Genomic DNA, 22667 nt, shown 5'->3' with positions numbered 1-22667 from the left:
GTTGCAGATGTCACAGTGCTCGTGTGTCATGCTGAAGGACAGGGTGTTCATTGTGTGGACGAAGTCTTCTGCAGTTACAAATTCATTTACAGCACACTGTTTCTCAGCCACAAAGTTCAGAGCCCTCTAGTGGGAGAGAACCACAAATTTTTAGACATGTAGGATGTTAACATTTGTTTTATTTAAGAAACTGTTTTCACATTAATTTGGAGGCATTACTTTTCAGCATGCTATCAAATACGTAGACATATGAAATGAGAAAGGTCTTAGCACTTCTAGGGCTGGTCTCACAGGTAGCTGCCATTACCTGTGGATGGCTAATTTTCTTAAGTTATAACTCATTTGTACAAGTACGTAGTTGGAATTTCAAGACTTTTTAGTTTTATTATACTTACTTTAAATAAGACATAATCTGTTATTGCTAGTAGTGAATCTGAATACACATATGAAAATTCAGTTCAGTAGTAATCATTATAGGAAGAGAAAAAAGTTGAAAAGGAATCATTCAAATGTATCAGCAGACATATGATCATTCTGTTTTAATTTCTTTTGCAGCCAGTTTATATGTAAACAAACACACAAAACACAAGAACAAAGCAAAATTTAACATTCATAGTAGATTATAGTGTGATAAAAATTGAAAAATGGAGAAATACACTCTCCAACATTACATTCAGTAGACTCATGTGTTCAGATTCATTTCATGATGTACCTGCAGCTGAATGGTTCATAACAATAGTCTCTGAAAGTAATGTGAGAAACGTATACAGCAACTCATCTTAAAACAAAAGTCTAAAACTCTGAGACATCTAATCTGAATTGTCATCACACACCAGGTTGTAATCATACGTAGACTCAAGGTTTTTGTAAATCATTTTCTCCAAAGGTTTCTCCTCACCTCTTCACTGCACATTTTGAACACAAAGGCACTAAATGGAGAGAACCCAAATGTCACCTAACACCTCTGAAGCAAGACACGATAATAAAGGTTTCAGAAATGATAAATTTTTCCAGTGATATCACTATCAACATCTAGAGGTCATAGCAGAAACTACGAAGCCTGCAGTACTCGTAAGATTCCAGGAGCTGTAAAGAATATGTTTGACACTGTGGAAAATCATCATAAATGGGGTGACATAGCATTGTGTCTGCCACCCATTTCCATTTTCTGCATGGGCCGTAATTCTGTGTCACCCACATGCTAAGTGTTAATTTTCTTTTTAATTGGTAGGGAGTCCTAGTTTCATGCTTTGTTTAGTAGTAGCTTGTTCAATATTTTTACAACAGGGTATGCTACTCCACTTAGAACTCCACACCAGCAGGCAATGTGTCCATGAAAACTATTTTTGTCATTTTTTGTGTACTTCAAACTAATTTTTACTATCAGTAACTAAAACCAAGAAGGAATAAAGTACTGAGAAGTAGGTGTAAGAATTAAAATATCATTAAAGAGGCCTCTATAAGATGAACTGTTTACTTCACACAATATTCTTACTGCTAGATTCTGCTTAATAACTACAGCATTGACTTTAGGTGCATTACCCAGGAGATACCCTATTTTTGCTAATATAGGTTACACTTTTTTTCGTAGATTTTGGCTTGAAAAATCATGGTGTGGCCTATGATAGAGATTTCATCCCCTCAGATCATGAATCATCCATTTCAAAATGACAGGTACACACTTACCTTGTGCTATGAAATTAATACTGTTGCAGGTTACTGCAGTTACTTTTTTAAACCCAGGGTTGCCACAAGTTCTGGAAATCAGGGAATTTCATACATATCAGGGAAATATCAGAGAAATCTGAATAAACACAAGGAAAAATCTAGTTTTGGTCTGAGTAGATGAAATGGTTTGTTTACTGCTGGAGACTGTTGATGCAGTGGCCAGACACAGTGGTCATGTGTGCATGAGTTGTCTGAATGGTTGTGTGAATGTGTGTGTGCTCGTGTTCTGACAAAGGCTTTGGCCAAAAATTTTGTTGAGAGTGTGATTGTCTTTTCTATATACCTGTCAGCGACTCAGTGATCATCTTCACAGTGAGTTGTTACCTATCCTCATTAGTATTGATTTTCAAAGTATTCATGCAAGTTATCTGTTGGATGGATTGATCAATGCATTCTCATTTCGTCAATGTGGTGTCTCTGACAAGTAAATAGCTGGCCACACCAGTGTACTTCCATGACGGGCCAAAACTGCAGGCCATTTCTGTGGGTATATCTAATGGATCAGGCCTGCCAATCTGAAGCCGATTGTTTCCCACTAATGTGCAGGCCCTGCCTGTCGGATCTAGTCCCACTGATTCGCCTGCAGGCCAGGTCTGTCTGTGTGTGTTGTAATCTGGCAGATTTTCGTGGTTTATCCGTGGATTCAGGACTGTGGTGCTCCTTCGCAGGCCAGAGGCCACGGGCAATGGATTTCAGGAATTGCAACTGTCTCACCGCAAGTACATTGTACAGTGCAGCATTTTATAGACATTTTATTTATTGTAGTACATTTTGGCACTTTGAAAGTAGTTTATACATTTGAAAGTATGGTTGATAAGATAAAGAAAATAGTGGAAGTACTGGCAGTTTGTACACTATGTACTCAAATATTTCTTGAATGAAAAACCACACAATACCTGTAAAATAAGACATACCACAGTGAGCAGTAACTGACAATAACATAGTAGAATAAACATTTTATTGGAGTCACTAGTTGTTTTTTTTTTGTGTTTTTGTTTTTGTTGTTGTTGTTGTGGTGGTGGTGGTGGTGGTGGTGGTGGTGGTGGTGGTGGTGGTGGTCTTCAGTCCAGAGACTGGTTTGATGCAGCTCTCCATGCTACTCCATCCTGTGCAAGCTTCATCATCTCCCAGTACCTACTGCCACCTACATCCTTCTGAATCAGTTTAGTGTATTCATCTCTTGGTCTCCCTCTAAGATTTTTACCCTCCGCTCTGCCCTCCAATACTAAATTGGTGATCCCTTGATGATGCCTCAGAATATGTCGTATCAATCGATCACTTCTTCCAGTCAAGTTATGCCACAAATTTCTCTTCTCCCCAATTCTGTTCAGTACCTCCTCATTAGTTACGTGATCTACCCACCTAATCTTCAGCATCCTTCTGTAGCACCACATTTCGAAAGCTTCTATTCTCTTTTTGTCTAAACTATTTATCGTCCACATTTCAGTTCCATACACGGCTACACTCCATACAAATATTTTCAGAAAAAAATTCCTGACACTTAAATCTATACTCAGTGTTAACAAATTTCTCTTCTTCAGGAATGCTTTCCTTGCCATTGCCAGTCTACATTTTATATCCTCTCTACTTCGACCATCATTAGTTATTTTGCTCCCCAAATAGCAAAACTCATTTACTACTTTAAGCATCTCATTTCCTAATCCAATACCCTCAGAATCACCCAATTTAATTCGCCTACATTCCATTATCCTCATTTTGCTTTTGTTGATGTTCATCTTTATTATATCCTCCTTTCAAGACACTGTCCATTCTGTTCAACTGCTCTTCCAGTTCCTTTGCTGTCTCTGACAGAATTACAATGTCATCAGCAAACCTCAAAGTTTTTATTTTTTCTCCATGGATTTTAATACCTACTCCGAATTTTTCTTTCGTTTCCTTTACCGCTTGCTCAATATACAGATTGAACAACATTGGGGAGTCACTTATCGTGTTGGTTTATGCAGTTCTTCCTTGCCTTATACACTTCTTTCAAGAGGTTATTTCTGAAATTGGTGAAGATATCTTAAATCTGTCTTGCTATTCCAATGGAATACGTATTTTTGTCACCAAATGTTTAGTTTTCATCAAAGTAAAAAATCATATGCGGTCTTCATGAAACACACAACATTTGACTTGTTTTCTCCATCTAAAAACAGTTCACTTCAAAAGATGTCATTGTTAGTGCTTAAGATTTTTGCTCACATGTTCAGAGATACAGAAGTCCTTCCATTTTTATTTTTTTAATCATAACTTCTGTCTTTGCTTACACTTGAAATCTCAAAATTTGTCCCCCAAGGGGCCAACAGCTCTTTCGTGGTTATGTGAGGGGTGTGCATGGGTCTCTGAGCTATTGCAGCCTTTATTCTTTTCTGGGCTGCTTTCCCTTTGCCCCTTCCATGCCTTCTCTTTGTGTTCATCTTTGTGTCGGCCTGGCTATCCTCATGACTTTGCTTTCTCTTGCGACTTTGGTTGGTTGCTTTCCCTCCTCCTTTTTGGCTTTTCTTTATTGGTCCCCCTCGGGTGTTTGACCTCCATCTCTAAATTTGAAATCTGTAGTGTGAGCCAGATGGGGGAGAACTCCCTCCATAGTGTCCTTGGTGTGGATCCCTCTGCTCTTCCTCTTCCCCTCCAAAGCCCTTTTGCCACCTTGCTAGGTCACCAGCTTGGTAGTCAGTCCATGTGGTGGGGCTGCTGAGTACCCATCCTGGCACATGAAATGTGTTAAACTATCTGGCCACTATACTGCGGCCATGACTCTTCCTTAATGTAGTTCAGTCTCTGTCTCAGTTCCTGTTTCTGCCTTTCCAGCCTTATACTCCTTGGATACAACCTGGGATGAGGGCCAGATATGCTGGCTTGGGGTGAGACCCTTTCCACAGTTCCTAGTCTGTAACAGGACTGACAGGGAGACTTTTGTCACAGCCAAACCCCTTTTCTTTGTGGAGCATACTGAAGAAAAGTTCCGTGAAGTTGAGTCATTTAGCAAGATGAACCCTGGCTCTCTCCTTATAAAGACAACTTCTGCCAGTCAGCCAGCCTCCCTCTGTGCATCCGACCATTTAGGAGACAATCCCAATGCTATTGCGTCTCACAAGTCACGCAGTATGACACAGGATATAATTTTCAATACAGGCCTTTTCGTCAAGTTCCAGAACTTGTGGCTAATCTGGAGTGACACGACGTTCATTTCATCTGACATGTCCAGAAAGGTCCTAAGCACCATCATGTAAACACTGTCGCTTTCACCATGGCATTTGCACGAGACACCCTGCCTGAGTAGGTCAAGTTAATGGTGTACAGATGTGATGTGAAACCATACGTTCCACCTCCCATGCATTGCTTCCATTGCCACAATTTCGGCCACATGTCTTAGTGATGCAATGCCACTCCCATCTGTGGTCGCCCTCTTGCTGTGGGGAGCCCTTGAACCCCACTGCTTAACTGTGTAAACTGCTCTGGTCTCCATTCACCGGAGTGTTAATTGTACATGAAGCAAGAAATAATTCAGGAAATAAAGACCCTCGACCATCTCAGCTACTTTGAGGCCCCGAAGAAATTTCTTCGGACTTCACCCTGTAAATCTCTGCTCTACCTATGCCTCAGTTATGCCTTTCCCTCCTCACCCCTCCCCCTTTCCACCATACTGTCCCCTTTCCATTTCCTCACCCTCGGCAGCTCCCGTCTCTTCCCCTCCTGGAACCACTCCTCCTCCTCTTCCTCAGCCAGGGAAAATGTCCTCTTCTCTGGCTCCTTGTAGGGAAGGGGCTCCATCTCGGAACACTCCTCTCAGGTGTTCTCAGGACAGGAAGCTTGCACCCTTAGTCGGGCCAGAGGAGAGACCTGCACTTGTAGGACCCCAAAGCCACTGACTATCTGTCTGATCCTGACATCACTGCCACCTATTCCCTTGCTGATAACGCCTCCTCTGTCCCTCCAAGGGAGAAGAAGTAGTAGCGCAAGTCAAAGGACGAGGCTTCCCCGGCAACCCAGAGTGCTTCACCCCGCCACCTCCTCCTAAATCAGACCCAGTTTCTAGGGATGTCATCCCATCCTCATTGATGAAGACCACCGACAGTGACTTGAGCTCCCCTCATCTTCTTTTTGTCTCACCTGGACTCTCACCAAATGGTAATCCAGTGGAATTGCAACGGATATTATTGCCACCTCCCGGAAATACAGTGCCTTGTTTCCTCCTCTTCTTCGTTGTCTTGCTCTTCAAGAAACTAGCTTTTGTGATGACCACTCTCTAAAGTTTCGTGTTATTGAGCATTCTGTCGGAACCGTGCCAGCTCTGGGATAGCTTCTGGAGGTGTCTGCACTTTGGTTTGCACTGATGTCATTAGTGACTGGATCCCCCTTCATACCAACTGGATGTGATAGTAGTTAAGAGTGCAGGCGACTGCAGCAATCACCATTTGCAATGTCTACCTTCCTCCAGGTAAGCCACTTCCTTATGCTGAGCTGTCTACCTTAATACAGCAATTCCTGCCCCCCATATTTCCTCCTTGTGGACTCCAATGCACACCACCCCTGTGGGGAGTACCACTTCGTTGGGTAGGTGTCTTCTACTTCACCAGCTTACTCCAGACTTTGGTTTCTCTCCTCAGTGACAGTTTCCCTACCTACTTCAGTGGTGCTCGTGGAACATTTACTGTTCTTGATATCACAATCTCCTCCCCTGCTGTCATGGCTTGCCTACATTGGTCACTCGTGATGATCTTTGTGGCAGTGACCCCTCTCCAGTGATTCTGTCATTCCCCTGTTGCTGCCAGGCAGATAGGCCCCACGTTGGGCGTACTGCAGGGCCAATTGGCCTTTAAAGAAGTCTGCTGTGCACTTAAACACCTCTCCTTTGATCTGCATTGATGTGGTTGTGCAGGTTATTTCTGCCACTATTCTTCATGCGGCTGGCACTGCTGTCCCCCTATCAACCGGTCCCCCTCATCGTCAACCAGTACCATGGTGGACCACGAATGTAGCAGTTGCTGCCCAGGACCACCGACAGGTGCTGCAGTGATTTAAACAACACCCTTCACAGACCAGCCTCCTCGCTTTTAAGCATCTCTTGTGCTAAGGCTTGTTACCTTATTAAGTGGAGTAAAAAGGAGTGCCAGGAGAACTATGTTTCCTCTCTGGGGACATATGGCTCTTCATTGCAAGTTTGGTCCAAGCTCTGTAGACTTCTGGGCCACCAGTGACAGTCAACTGTCCAGGGGATTATCCTCCAAGGTGCTCTGTGTACTGATCCATTGGTCCTTGCAGAACGCCTCGTGACACACTTTGTGCCAGTATTGGCGTCCTCTTCCTATCCTGCCACCTTCCTCCAGCAGAAAGAGTTGAACAGATCCCCTTCTGTTTCAACCCTCACCAAGCTGAACCCTGTAATGAACCCTTCACTCAATGGGAATTCTTGCTGTCTCTTACCTCTTCACATGACAGCCCCAAGCCCAGATTCCATCCACAACCAGATGAGCCAACACTTGGACATTACACAGAAGCAATATAAACTCGCATTTGACTCACAGATGCCTTCCCCTCACAGTGGCGAGACAGTATATTTATACCCACCCTTAAGCCTGGGAAGAAGCAAACGTCTCTTGACGGCTACTGCCCAATTAGCCTGATTAACATACTTTGTAAATTGGTTGAGAGGATGGTTAGCTTCAGATTATGTTGAGTACTCGAATCTAGAGGCCTTTTTTCCCCATATCAATGTGACTTCCGGGAAGGATGATCTCCAGTTGACCATTTACTCAAATTCGACACTGCAATCCGACTGGCTTTTACCTACAGTCTGCACCTTGTCATGGTCTTCTTTGACCTACATAAGGCGTGTGACATGGCTTGTTGCCATCACATTTTAGTTTCCCTCTGTGACTGGGGCTTTTGCGGCCCCCTTCAGATTTTTATTCATAATTTTTTATCCCACCAGCTCTTCCAGGTTCCAGTTGCCACTTCACTCAGCACCCCTCAGATTAAGGAGAATGGTATCCCAGGGGGTTCTGTATTAAGTGTCACAATCTTCCTCATAGCCATCAAAGGGCTTGTAACTTGTGTTGGCTCTCAGGTTACTCCAGCGTTGTATGCCGACGATTTTAGCATCTGGTGTGGCTCCCACTCAATTGCTTCTGCTGCCGGCTCCAAGGCACCATCCGACGGACCTCTGCATGGGCTGTATCCCGTGGCTTCCAATTTTCTCCCTCCAAAATGTGAATTATGCATTTTTGTCGTCAATTCATAGTACACCCTAATCCAGAACTTTATTTACACAACCTGCTTATAGATGTTACAGCACAGTCCCATTTCTTGGGTCTGTTTTTTGACAAAAAGCTGACGTGGCTAACCCATATTTGCTGCCTGGAGACTACATGCATGCAGAAGCTTAATGCTCTCTGCCTCCTAGCCTGCACATCTTGGGGTGTGGGCCATGCTGCTACTCTCCATCTTTACAGTGCTCTGGTCTTGTCCATGCTAGATTATGGAAGTCAGGTTTATGGCTCAGACTCTCCTTCCACTCTGAAAATACTTGATTCTGTTCACCATTGTGGGGTCTGTCTGGCTATCGGTGCCTTTTGCGCTAGTCCCATTGAGTCTCCTCACAGAAGCGAGGATTCCCTCCCTCTACAAATACGATAAAGCCAACTCCTGGTTTCTTACGCAATTGCCATTTGCAGATGCCCTGAACATCCCATGTACCCTGTCCTATTTGTGAGTGAGGGACATCTCCCTCCTGATCCCATAGGTGGGATTGCCAGTTGCAATGCGTCTCACTTCCCCCCATCGGGATCTCCTTCTCCATTCACTGAAATGTGCGCTGTGTATTTCCTCTCGCACACCCCATTGGATGGTGCCTAGACCATGGATTAGGACCGACCTATTCCAGTGTCCTAAGGACTGTGTCTCCCCTATGGTCTTTCGGCATCTTGTACATTCCATCCTTGCAGAGTTTCAGGGTGCTACCATCTTCTACACTGATGCTGCTATGACGATAGATAAAGTGGGATACACTTTCACATCTCTTACTGGCTTGGAACACTGTTTATTGCTGGAATCATATAATGTGTTCACAGCAGAGCTGCTAGCTGTTACCGAGGCCCTCCTTTTTGTTACTCAGGCCTCCCTCCACAGTTTTTAATATGCAATGACTCATTGAGTAGCCTGCTACTCTCGTCATCTTTTGGTCTCTTCTTTCCATGATCTTCTCTCCTTCCTTGGCCGTGCTGCCTGCTCAGTTTTCAGAGTCCTAAGTCATGTGGGTATCCCAGGGATTGAACGCGCTGACTGTCTAGATAAGCTAATACTCGCACTCCATTCCCTTTTGTGACTCCAGCTGCAGACATGCAGATCTATGTCAAATCTCTCTTTGCCTGAAACTGGAATGACATCTGGTGTGCTACTGCTCTCAGTAATAAACTCCACACAGTCAAGGAGACTGCTGCACTTCAGTGCTCTTCCTTCTGCTCCTCTCGGTAGTCATCCACTGCTTTATGCTGTCTACGTGTTGGTCATACCAGGCTTACCCACTGTGTCCTCCTGTGTAACAAACCACCGCCACAATACAGTTGTGGAGTGAGACGGATGATATCCCACATATTGGTAGAATGTCACCTTCGTGCTAAGTATAGTCTTCCTTAATTTTAATATTCTACTTCCCGTTATCCACCAGGCCTCAATCTCCGCTAATTTCAAGTTGCCGCCACTCATACCTCACCTGTCATTCAACAACATCTTTGCCTCTGCACTTCCGCCTCGACTGACATCTCTGCCCAAACTCTTTGTCTCTGTATATGTCTGCTTGTGTCTGTATATGTGTGGATGGATATGTGTGTGTGTGCGCGAGTGTATACCCGTCCTTTTTTCCTCCCTAAGGTAAGTCTTTCCGCTCCCGGGATTGGAATGACTCTTTACCCTCTCCCTTAAAACCCAAATCCTTTCGTCTTTCCCTCTCCTTCCCTCTTTCCTGACGAGGCAACCGTTGGTTGCAAAAGCTAGAATTTTGTGTGTATGTTTGTGTTTGTTTGTGTGTCTATCGACGTGCCAGCGCTTTCGTTTGGTAAGTCACATCATCTTTGTTTTTAGATATATTTTTTTAATTTTTATATTAGCGGACAATTCATGGATGATTGAATTGGTCCTCAGTTTCCTCTGTGAAAGTGGTTATTTCCACATATAAGATTTTGCTTTACTCCTGGAGCAGAGGCAGGATGGTTGTGGCCTCTCTTCACATTCTCTCTCTCTCTGGAACCCCATGACCAGTCCTCCATGGAATGATCACTTTCCCATTTTTAGATTTGGTCTGTGTGTGTTTTAACTTTCTTGTTTCATAGTTTGACTCCCCTGACTGGCTCTGTTCACTTTTAGCTGACCCTCTTTCTTCTGTGAGTAACTTTGCAATTGCGGGACTGATGATCTCACTGTTTGGCTCTATAACCCAATCAGTCAATCTCAGAATTTGTTGGGAAAAATGCTAAAACTTGCCTGGAAATTAGGGAATTTCCCGTGACGAAACTTGTGACAAACCTGAAATCATCAAAGGTGTAAGTAGAAAATATTGGAAAAATTTGTACTTGTACCCAAATACAGCAGCTGTTCTTGGAAAAAAAGAAAAAAGGAAAAAAAACTGTACTGCTGCTTTTCAGCATGACACGTACAGATTTGCACATTATGTTCTCCTACAACATTTACTGTAGTGCCGATCAGCATAATAAAATAGACCAGTGTATGGTCTGCATTTTCTGTTTGGGGATGTAAATAAAAGTTCTTGTGTCCAAGCCGGATCACATAATGCTGGAGAAATATCAAACTGTTCTGTAAGCGTGATTGTGGTTACACAAAACACACACACACACACACACACACACACACACACACACGCGATTTTGTTCCATAAATCGCTGAAACTATCTGTACAAAACTTTAAATTCCTTTGGTGAAATGTTTATTTTACGTGCTGTTTTGCGGCCTCAAAAATGGTTCAAATTGCTCTGAGCACTATGGGACTTAACATCTATGGTCATCAGTCCCCTAGAATTTAGAACTACTTAAACCTAACTAACCTAAGGACAGCACACAACACCCAGTCATCACGAGGCAGAGAAAATCCCTGACCCCGCCGGGAATCTGCGGCCGCCATGTGAATCATTTCAGTTGTAGTGGCACATCCACATTTCCTGTTTAGAACTAAAAAGTCAGCCAAGTCTTCTTCCCCGTCTGGATACTTGCACTTTACCATTGAAATTAACAAAGTTTTTGAACTATTTAAGAGTTCCTCTTAACTTGCCACCTACAGGTCCGGGGTATTCCTGCCTGTTGTACGAGGCGACTAAAAGAAGTTTCACACATTTCGGCCTTTACGTGATGGTCCCCTGTAGGGTTTGACCTCCATTCTTCAAAATTTTCCCGAAGAACGACCCAATTGGGCAAAGACACCTTGCAAGGTGCATCATGTCCATCATGCATTGAGATCTTAGCCCACTTTCTTGTCGTCGCATTTCAGTCCTGCCCATTCTCCATCTCTTGGGCGAGGACACCTTCCTGGGTGCATTTTCCACCATGCACTATGCGGTGTCGATTTCTGCGTCGATGATAACCATGGACTTCTTTGCACCTGATATCCATCCCTGTAGTCAGTCCATTGTGGTGGGGCCGCCATGTACCCTGTTGGTTGTAGCCCCCTGACCACACAGGGATCGCTCTGCTGATGCCTGCGCCGTTAACTCCCCACATATGCCAATTGGCAGATGCCCATCCCCCTGGGGCATAAAGACTCTCGGCAATGGCCATACTGCCAGGTGGCCTTTGCTGCGTCTGGGTGGCGCCCGTGGGGAGGACCCCTGGTCGGAGTGGGTGGCATCAGGGCGGATGACACGCGATGCAGCCTAGTCCATCATCTCTTACTGGTAGTGAAACACCAGCAGTCTCTAAGCGATCACGAGCTCAAGGAACATCAGGCTAAGGATGGCAGCGGATCTTATTCGCCCCAGTACCTTGTATGTTAGAGAGCTGATGGGGACTCTTTCATGATGAAGCCTCAGTTTTTTGTTTAGCATTTAGAGGACGAGTTCGGGGAGGTGGAGAACTTGCCCAAAATGAGATCTGGGTCAGTCTTCATCAAAACAGCATTCTCTGCCCAGTCATGGGAGTTATTCGCTTGTGACAAGCTGGGGGATGTTTCTGTAACCATCACGCCCCATAAGACCTTAAATATGGTCCAGGGTATCTTATTTAACGGAAACCTCCTTCTGCAGTCCGACAATTATCTGCACGCCAATTTAGAGTGGCAAAGACCACATTTTGTCCGGCGTGTCCACCGGGGTCAGAGGGGTAAGGTAATCAGGTTGCCACCTGTGCCTTCATCTTTGCCTTTGAGTGTGATACATTGCCAGAGAAGGTCAAGGTGATGGTCTACCTATGTGATGTGAAGCCCTATATCCCTCCCCCGATGCGGTGCTTTAAGTCCTGGAAGTTCGGCCACATGTCTTCCCACTGTACTTCCAGCGTCACATGCCGAGATTGTGGATGCCCATCACATCCCAATACTCCATGTGTCCCGCCTCCCATCTGTCTGAGCAGCGGGGAGCACTATTCGCCTTGTTCATCTGACTGCAGGATTCTCCAGAAAGAAAGGAAAATCATGGTGTACAAGACCCTGGACCGACTGACCTACACTGAGGCTAAGAGAAAATTTGAACGCCTGCATCCTGTGCATATGACATCATCTTAGGGCACTGCTACAACAGTTCTGGCACCATCAGCTCCGCCAACACAGATCACCTCTCAGAGCTGGGAGACTACACCTGCCCCCTTGATGGTGAGGGGCATTTCCCTCCGTGTTGCTTGTTGCTCCTGAACCACCTACTTCAGGAGCAAACACCCCCCCCCCCCCCTCCCAACTTCTAAGCCAGAAAAGCGTAAGTAAGAAAATCCCTAAGACCAAGGAAATTGCAGTGGCACCCACACCATCGCTACCTACAAGCTCTGCGGCCGAGGATGGGGTGGAGATTTTGGCATTCGCTGAGGACCTAGATCTCGCCAGACCCTCAGACGCAATGGATATAGACTGCTCAGGCAAAAATTCGGTGGCAGCAGGTAACTCTGAGGCGTAAACTGCCTCATTGAATGTTCAATGTCTTCCCAGACTCATGATATCCTCCAGTGGAATTGCAGCAGTTCTTTCCACCACCTGGCTGAGGTAAGGCAACTGTTAAGCTTTACACCTGCTATCTGCATTGCCCTCCAGGAAACCTGGTTCCCAGCAATGCGGACCCCTGCCCTCCGCGGCTATAAGGGATATTACAGGAACCGTAGCAACTTTAATTGAGTGTCAGGTGGAGTTTGCTTTTATGTCCTAAACTCGGTTTGTAGTGAGCATGTGCCCTCTTGAAGCTGTGGCTGTCAGAATAAGGACAACGCAGGAAATAACTGTCTGCAATGTATATCTCCCTCCAGATGGTGCAGTACCACTGAATGTATTAGCTGCACTGATTGATGAACTCCCTAAACTGGAGCCCTAAACCCTTCTTACTTCTGGAAGATTTTAATGCCCATAACCCCTTGCGGGGTGGTACCATGCTTACTGGCCGAGGCAGAGATGTAAAAACTTTAATGGCGCAATTCGACCTCTGCCTCTTAAATACTGGGGCTGCCACACATTTCAGTGTGGCTCATGGTAGTTACTCAGCCATTGATTTATCAGTTCCCAGCCCAGGACTTCTCCCATCTATCCACTGGAGAGCACATGACCTGTGTGGTGGTGACCACTTCCCCTTCTTCCTGTCACTGCCCAGTGTCAGGCACATGGGTGCCTACCCAGGTGGGCTTTGAACAAGGCGGACTGTGGAACTTTCACCTCTGCTGTCATCGCTTAATCTCCCCCACACGATAACATCGATGTGGTGGTTGAGCAGGTGACTAGCACAATTGTTTTTGAGGCAGAAAATGCAATCCCTCACTCTTTAGGGTGCCTGAGGTGTAAGGCAGTTCCATGGTGGTCGCTGGAAGTCGCTAAAGCAATTAAGGAGTGTCGGCGAGCTCTACTGCGACATACGTGACACCCTTCCCTGGAGCTCCTCATAGCCTTTAAATGGCTCCATGCCCGTGTTCGCTACCTTATCAAACGATGGAAGGAGGAGTGTTGGGAGAGAGAGGTCTCCACCATTGGGTGCCACACATCACCTTCCCAAGTCTGGGCAAAGATCCAATGTCTTCTCGGGTACCTGGCCCCAACAGCTGTCCCCGGTGTTACCATAAATGGCAAGTTATGTACCGATGCAAACGCGATTGCTGAGCACTTTCCTCGAGCCTCTGCTTGAGTCTCTGAGTCTGAGAATTACCCCCAGCCTTTCGCACACTCAAACGGCAGCTGGAAGGGAACATCCTCTAATTCACTACACACTGCAGTGAATCCTATAACACCCCATTTTCAGAGTGGGAGCTCCTCAGTGTCCTTGCACATTGTCCCAACACAGCTCCTGGGCCTGATCGCATTCACAGCCAGATGATTAAACATCTCTCATCTACTTACAAGTGACATCTTCTCATCGTCTTCAACCGGGTCTGGTGCGATGGCATCTTTCCATTGCAATGGTGGGAGAGCACCATCATTCTGGTGCTCAGACCTGGTAAAAACCCGCTTGATGTGGATAGCTATCGGCCCATCAGCATCACGAACGTTCTTTGTAAGGTGCTGGAACGTATGGTATGTCGGCGGTTGGGCTGGATCCTGGAGTTACGTGGCTTGCTGGCTCCATGTCAGGGCCACTTCTGCCAGGGTCGCTCTACCACTGATAATCTTGTGTCTATAGAGTCTGCCATCCAAACAGCCTTTTCCAGACGGCAACATCTGATTGCCGTCTTTTTTTTACTTACGTAAAGCATACGACACAACCTGACGACATGTCCTTGCCACATTGTATGAGTGGGGTCTCTGGGGACCACTCCCGATTTTTATCAAAAACTTCCTTTTGCTCCGTACTTTCCGTGTCCAAGTTAGTGACTCCCTTAGTTCCATCCATATCCAGGGGAATGGAGTCCTGCAGGACTCTGTATTGAGTGTGTCTCTATTTTTAGTGGCCATAAACGGTCTAGCAGCAGTTGTTGGGCCCTCAGTCTCACCTCCTGTGTATGCAGGCGACTTCTGCATTTGGTACTGCTGCTCCAGTACTGTTGTTGCTGAGCGGCACCTCCAAGGAACCGTCAATAAGGCACAGTCATGGGCTCCAGCCTAGGGCTTCCAGTTTTCAGCTGCAGTCATGCGTCGTGCACTTCTTTTGGTGTCGTACTGTTCATCCGGAACCTGCACTTTACCTTAATGACGATCCACTCACTATAGTGGAGACATATCAGTTCCTAGGACTGGTTTTCGACTCTCGATTGACTTGGCTCCCTCAGATTCGTCAGCTTAAGCAGAAGTACTGGCAGCACCTCAATGTCCTCCATTGCCTTAGCAACACCAATTGGGGTGCAGATCACTGTACGCTGCTGGAGCTCTACAGAGCCCTTGTCCAATCCACCACTGTGGGGTTCGATTAGCAACAGGAGCTTTTAGGGCGAGTCCGGTGACCAGCATACTGGTGGAGGCTAATGTCCCTCCACTGCAGATCAGACGTGAGCAACTGCTCGCCAGTTACTCAGCATACATTCATAGTTCTCATTTTCCTGCCCACGGCAGTCCATCACCCGCATCAGTGGCCCAGATTGGGGTTCGTGTGCGGTCCCTTCTCTTCGAACTGGAGTCTTTCCCTTAACCACCTCTACTTGTGGTCCATTCACATACGCCTCCATGGTGTACGCCTCGGCCGCAGCTTCGTCTGGACCTTTTGCATGGCCCCAAGGACTCCGTTAACCCCGCCGCTCTCTGCTGTCACTTCCTCTTGATTCTTGACTCGTTCCGGGGCTCTGAAGTGGTTTACACCGATGGCTCAATGGCTGACGGTCACTTAGGTTTTGCATATGTTCATGGAGGACATATTGAGTAGCACTCCTTGCCAGTTGGCTACAGTGTTTTCACTGCAGAGTTGGCGGCCATATCTCATGCTTTTGAGTACATCCGATCATGCCCTGACGAGTCATTTCTCCTGTGTATGAACTCATTGAGCAGCCTACAAGCCATTGACCAGTGCTACCCTCTCCACCTTCTGGTAGTGTCCATTCAGGAGTCCATCTATGCCCTGGAACAGTCCCGCCATTCCATGGTGTTTGTGTGGACCTCAGGACACGTCGGAATCCCCGGCAATGAACTTGCCGACAGGCTGGCCAAACAGGCGACACGGAAACCGCTTCTGGAGATAGGCATTTCCGAAGCTGACCTGTGTTCTGTCTTACACCGTAGGGTTTTCTTGGCTTTGGGAGGCGAAATGGCGTAACAGCCCGCACAACAAACTGCGTGTCATTAAGGAAGCTATGAATGTGTGGAAGTCTTCCATGCAGGCCTCTCGCAGGGAATCAGTTGTCCTCTGCCGGCTCCACATTGGCCATACGTGGCTAATGCGTGGTTACCTACTCCGTCGCAATGACCCACCTCAGTATCACTGTGGCTCCCAAATGACAGTCGTCCACCTCTTGCTGGACTATCCACCTTTAGTCACTCTGTGGCGGACTTTTAACTTTACCAGCACCTTCGGTGTTGGGCGACAATGCCTCAACAGCAGCTTTAGTTTTATGTTTTATCTGTGAGAGTGGGTTTTATACTTCTATTTAGGTTTTAGCGCATGTCCTTTGTCCCTCTGTGTCCTCCACCCTAGTGCTTTTAGGGTGGAGGTTTTAATGTTTTGCTGAGTGGCTGGCTTTCCCTTTATATTCTCATGGTTGGCCAGCCACTGTAACCTGCTTTCATGTTTTACTCTCTTCTGTTTCTAGCATATCTCTGTTGTTTTCTTGTCCTCTTTTGTTCCTCTTAGTGTTCATTGCCTTCCCTTCGTTCTTGTGGCTTTTCCTTTCTTTCCATTTTGTGTTAAATGTTTTCGTCCGTTTTATTCTCACACTTGTGGCATTGTTTTATTAGGAACAAAGGACTGATGACCTCTTAGTTTGGTCACTTCTCCCACCTTTAAACAAACCAACCAACCAACCCTTAACTTGCACCTACTGATGATAATTCTTTTCCACTATGTGAAATCTGTGTCCAGCATTCCCATGTTCCTTTGTTTAATACGTAGCTGATAATTTGAAGTTTCTAAATTTTTATTTAGTAACAATTTAGTGTCTGCATCATGCACACAGCAGCAGTATTACTTAGTAATTGGGGGTAAATTTAGTTGTACGGCCTATATAGAGATATACTTTTTACTCCATTCTCGTGTCAAAAGTTTAGGTGTAGTCTATATTCACACGCAGCTTATATTTGTGCAAGTACAGTTATTCCATAAGAGAAGACAACAAGAAGTAAAGATGTGTGTAGGTCATGGTGAACTGGGGATCTGGATTATTTTTTGTTGACTGTATTTTAACATGATACCTTTTTGGATCCCAAAGAATTTTACATGCACTGTTTCATACAGCTTATTACTGTGCTTGTTTGTGGTGCTAGCAGATCATCTTTGCTTGTTGAAGTCACATAATACTAGTACTTGTTAGAGTAAAACTCTTAACTGTTCCCTGTGAACAAGTTGTGAGCCCTTTCAGTTAAGAGAGGTATCAGCTAAAGTTCAGTTGAGATCCTTGATTAACATGCTTGTGATCTGCAGATGTTGCATTTCTTGAACTCTCTTTCAGTCATTGAAACATTTTTGTGAATTAAGAAAGAGCAGACACGGTGTTAATCTTTAAGGAACCTTACATTTTATGGTCCTCCATTTTGAGGTTAGTTTCGCTCCTATGGCACATTTTGTCAGTAAGACCCTCTGTTTTCTGTTATGTAGGTAAGACTCTGTCCTTGCAAGACAGGTGTCATTAACTTGTCTGTAGAATTTTGTGGCCCACACAATCAGAGGCATATCACAGGCCATTTTTGCATCAACTTAAAAGTAGTTTGTTTATATTCAGGTTTATAGACAAGTGTTACTACAATATATTTCAGTGTGTCAGGAAATATGCCCAATACTATTGATTACAAAGTACTACTTCCTTTGTGTACATCATTAATCACGCCATTTCACTACTTCCATTGGGTTAAATGTATTTTGACGTATTTGACAAACGCCCACTGTCTCCTGCTGTTGTTCCCCATCAGCTGTGTGTCTTAATTCCTTAGTTATATTCTGTGAGTGTAATTTTGTTGACATTTAAATTTGAATGTGTTCTAGTTTTTAAAATGTATTGGCAAATGAAATGTGTGTACCAGAGAAAGGAGGAGGCATATGTAAAATTCGAACAAGAAAGTGTTAAGTGTAAAATAGTATATATCCCACAGCCACATTGTTTGGACACTGACACGCAACACGGCCCAACACAAGAACAGTATCGTGCACTCACCTTTCAAATGATGCTTCACTACCACACAAATTCTCATGTAGTGTGCACCCAGGAAGTGAGAGAACCTTGTGTGTAATAGGTTGCTTGAAGACAATACCCATTTTATAAAAGAATGATCGAACTAATTATTGAACAGCATAGATTAATCATTATAGTTCTTTACTATCATATATTATTGAGCTTGCTGTGGGGCATTTACATGCCATTCTTGAGCTGTTGTTGTTTTAAACAGAATGGAGTATTTGGTGGCATACCAAATGTGGCACCTCAGGCTACTACAGCAAGTTTAGCAGCATCCAATCCTTTCTTCAATATGGCAACACCAAATGTGGCCCCTGCTGCTACCCTTGGCTATCCAGTTGCACAGGTATTTGAAAGTTTTTAGATATTCATAAAATGTGCATGGCAATATTTATGTAGACTAAAACTATTACCCTTTGGAGTACAGTATTTAATAACACACATTTACTGAGGGGGGGGGGGGGGCTTTTCCTCCAGTTTGTCTGGTGGTTACAGAATGATTCTGTGGTTTGAAATCCTGTGTTACTCTGTTTGTATTTAAAGTAATTAATATTAACAGTAGTTTGCAATCATTGTAAAGGAACTTGAATGATGCTGGAGAGAGGAACATATATTTTCTGTCACTTAAATTGCCTGAGTGGGAATTTAAATAAGGTTGTTATGAATATAGCATGCCCTTCAGGAGAAACAAAGGAAATTGGTGGAAAATGACTGTGTATGAGAACTGGTGTGAGAAACCTATTATAGAGGTAAGTAATTTTGACCTACCTGTTGGCTGCAAAAGGGTAGGTCAAGGCTAGAGCCAGTTAGGTAATATTCGTGTAAATGCCAGCTAAAGAACCTGTGTGAAATTAGGAACCCCAAGGATAATCAGTGGCAGTTCGTACTGTAGTCAGGGCATAGAGCGTTCACAAGCAGGTAAGTTAAGGGATTGCATTTGGAAGGCGAATATTTGGCTTCGTTTTTGTAAAGGTTTGTGCCAGACCAAAAACAGCATCCTCTTATTATGGAATAATCAAGTCTAATATTCTAGAAGATCTATGCATTGTATTCAACAAACTTAAGTAAATTCATGTAGTTCAAAAATATGTAATTAGAATTAATTGCATAACATAGAATTCACATCATTTGAGCGCTGGAGATATATGGCCAGAGAACAGTGACAGCCATGTGTTAACAATATTCTTGCAACTCTGTAAGTGGTTGAACTGCCTCGTTTATCATCTGTTGCACATTCCGTACTTCGATAAATAAATATGATGTGTATTAATGTTACTGTGCTCTACTTGATTTTTCATTACTTCAGATTTTTGGTAGGAAGAAATAAGTGTGTATATTTGTATTTATTTTGCTCCCTTTATGGTAGGTTTTCCTTAGTAACATACTTCTCAAACCTATTCCCTTGTAATGATATAAATGCACTGCACATTATAATATTTAAATATTACAAAATAGCAGGGCTGCTGTTATTAAAAAATATGAAGCAATGTTCATTTGGACATACAGGCATGTTTAAAGGAACAGGCACTGCTGTGAGTACAGCCATCGAGTAATACAGGAAATGTATTCACACTTGTGAATATGAATTGTCTTCAGCTGTATATCAGACTGACTGCAATGAAAATTTGTGCTGGATTGGGACTAAAACCCAATTTCCTGCTTTATGCGCGTGGTTGCCATAACTACTTCGGCCAGCTGTGCCCAAATCACAAGCAGACCCCAACTTCCCTATGTCATCATCCTTGTCACAATCTGCACTCAGTGTTACCTGTATTCCCATCCAGGGACGGCTTATTTATTGTGAGTGCATGTCCAAAGAAGCCTCACATCAGACTACCTAACAACACAGACACTACTTTTTCATATTTATTCACCAATACTGAGACCTCTGCTCCCAATAAATATGCCCTCCTTCGACAGGAATATATGTAATGTACGAGAGCAGTTTGTGACACAAAGGCAATGACGTATGGAAGTTTGAATCTGGCCGTGATTTGGGCATGGATAGCCGGAGTGGTTAAGGTGACCGCTTGCGAAAAAGTGAGAAATCCGGGTTCAAGTCCCAGTCCGGCACAAAATAGCATTGTCTTTCTAATACACAGCTAAAGGTGGTTCATATCACAGCTGTGAGTACATATTAATTTTGCCACTTCCACAGAAATGTTGTGCACTGTTCACACTTCAATATCCAATTTTTGAGTCCCTTCCTCTCTCTGGACAGGGCTCTAGATTGTCATATGTAACATCATAGTAAGAAAGAGATGTGCTCAATCTCAGGTATAATTCATAATATATTACTGTCATAAGATGTATTAGTTACACTTCTACTGAACACTTTTTATGAGTAAGTAGCTATTGAACTTAATGTAGACTTTATATTCCCTCAGTATTGCCATGTAACAAAATCAAGTGACACACAGGGAACAGATTCTTGGTTCAAATCCCTGTTTAGCCATCCAGATTTTAGTTTTTCACAATATTTCTGTATTGCAGAAGCTGGATGCTGGGGTGGTTCATTCAAAAAGAACACAGCCTGGTTTCTTTACCATTCTTTTCTGATCTGAGCATGTGATAAATTTCTAATGAGCCAGTCATTAATGGAATATTAAACATTAACCTACCTATCTCTTCAGATTTAGATAGCTTCGTGTAAGCCAGTGTAGGATGGAAATAACATATTTCTTTGATTGTATGTGCTGTTGTGTAGCAGCTCATGTCAGTTTCTATATTGAAAGTAGTTCCTTGTGTAAACTTCTTTCCACAAAGATAGAGATAAATAAATGTAAAAAGTTTTTTTTTGTGAGTTTGATTATTTAATTTCCCAATAGCAGTTATGAATTGGACATGGAACAATAAGGTTCCAATAATTCCATTCACATTCACAGAACCTGAGTAGTTTAGTAATTTACCGTTAGCTGCTACCTTCCCAGACATTCTGTGTTGCAAACCCCCACCCCACCCAATCCTCCTTTTTGTGGGTGGCATATTGCGCCACATTTTGAAAGTTCACCTTCTCTTATGTTCTAATTTGCTTTTGCCATGTATTCAGTTTCAGCCCTATTGCTGTTCATTTCTGCCAGTTCTCATTATCTGAAGGCTTTAGGACTTTCTAATATGCAGAAACCATGTTTTGTTGGTTGAAATGATCTTTTGATGTCCTCTTTGTTTGTTCCTTTCTTCAAAAACTGGGGTTTTGTTTAAAATTTAGGTTAAAGCAATTCAGGTACTGTATAACTTGAGCATATTAAAAATATAGGAGTGAGACTTGTTATACACTATAATACCATTTGTACCAATCTTTCAGAAAACATAGTTTTTCTGTTGAAATTTTGATCCAGGATCGGCCATTGCAGTAATATGACTGTACTTTGGTGTGTACTCGTGTGCTTGAGACCTGATTTCCTAAAAAGTTATAAAAGATTTGTTCTACAGTAAATATACTGGTGTACAAAATTCAAGGACAAAAGGAACTTTTGCGTGATGTTACTACCAAGTAACATAGTTGGATGGAGCTTTGACCACACATAGAAAGCACTGCTACACTATAATGAAGAAGGTAACTGAAAGAAATAAGCAGTGAGACAAACAGAAATAACACTTTTATTCAAAGGAAATAATTACACTGAAGTCACTGCAACATATGATGGTCCCCTGGGCATAACGGAAGGAGGGGTGTGGTTCTTAACAGGACGTGTGATAGTATGGGTGACAGTGCACGCTCTGTAACGTGCTCCCATGCTCGCCACAAGGTTCGTAAGGAGTTCTTGTGGTAGGGCATTCCGTTCCTCCACAATCATGCTTGACAACTGTGGGATGATCTGTTGTGCATGTGGACATCTCCCCAGTGCATCCCAGACATGTTCCATGAGATGCGAGGTTGGAGGGAGGGGGAGACGCAGGTCAATACATTCACCAAATATCTTCTCAGTAGCTCCTCAACCTGCGCTGTTCTATGTGGTCGCACATTTTATCCGTTCCACAAAAATGAAGTAAGGGCTGAATGGACATCTGAGAAGACACACATGAGGAACTACCGTGTAATAGTGTTGACTAGTGAGTGTACTGTGTTAAAAGATCTGGAGGTCAGTACACCCAAGCCTCCCCGCACCATATCACAAGGACCACCAAAATAATTAAGAGAATGTTCCGGGGTGCAGTGTGTGTTCCCACCTCTCAGCAAATGAGGGTATGTCGTGGCCTACACTCATCGCACTCCATCCTTCTTACGGTTTCCCATTGATTCTTGCACTGTGAAGTCATTTAAGAGTTGTCTCTCGGGCATTGGTAGCAAAGAACACCATCAAAGTGCACCATAACTGCTCACTGATAAACACAACTATCCTTTCCTGTTCTTTCAGCTGCCTTGTGCTGTGGGGTCGGCCCTATTTTGTGCCATAGTCATGCTGAACTCTTGCCGTGTGACTTCCAGCTTTCTGTGTATGACTGTGAGGCACCTGGCAACATGGTCCCGCATTTTCACTCATTTACACCCTAGTTAATATGTTGTG

General features: G+C 44.0%; 1 protein-coding gene across 2 annotated transcripts in view; it reads left to right on the top strand.

The window, feature by feature from the left end:
* The window catches only part of LOC124619487 (stromal membrane-associated protein 1), a 144009-nt gene that overhangs the window by 100629 nt on the left and 20713 nt on the right, over window positions 1-22667 (top strand). For both annotated transcript variants that reach the window (XM_047145901.1, XM_047145900.1), the window contains exon 7: window positions 18371-18505. In XM_047145901.1, the coding sequence (XP_047001857.1) occupies window positions 18371-18505 (135 nt within the window). The remainder of the gene's footprint in view (window positions 1-18370; window positions 18506-22667) is intronic.

The sequence above is a fragment of the Schistocerca americana genome, chromosome 6 (assembly GCF_021461395.2).
Source record: "Schistocerca americana isolate TAMUIC-IGC-003095 chromosome 6, iqSchAmer2.1, whole genome shotgun sequence".
In the NCBI taxonomy this organism is placed as follows: Eukaryota; Metazoa; Arthropoda; class Insecta; order Orthoptera; family Acrididae; genus Schistocerca; species Schistocerca americana.
This window is presented reverse-complemented; position numbering and strand designations above follow the sequence as displayed.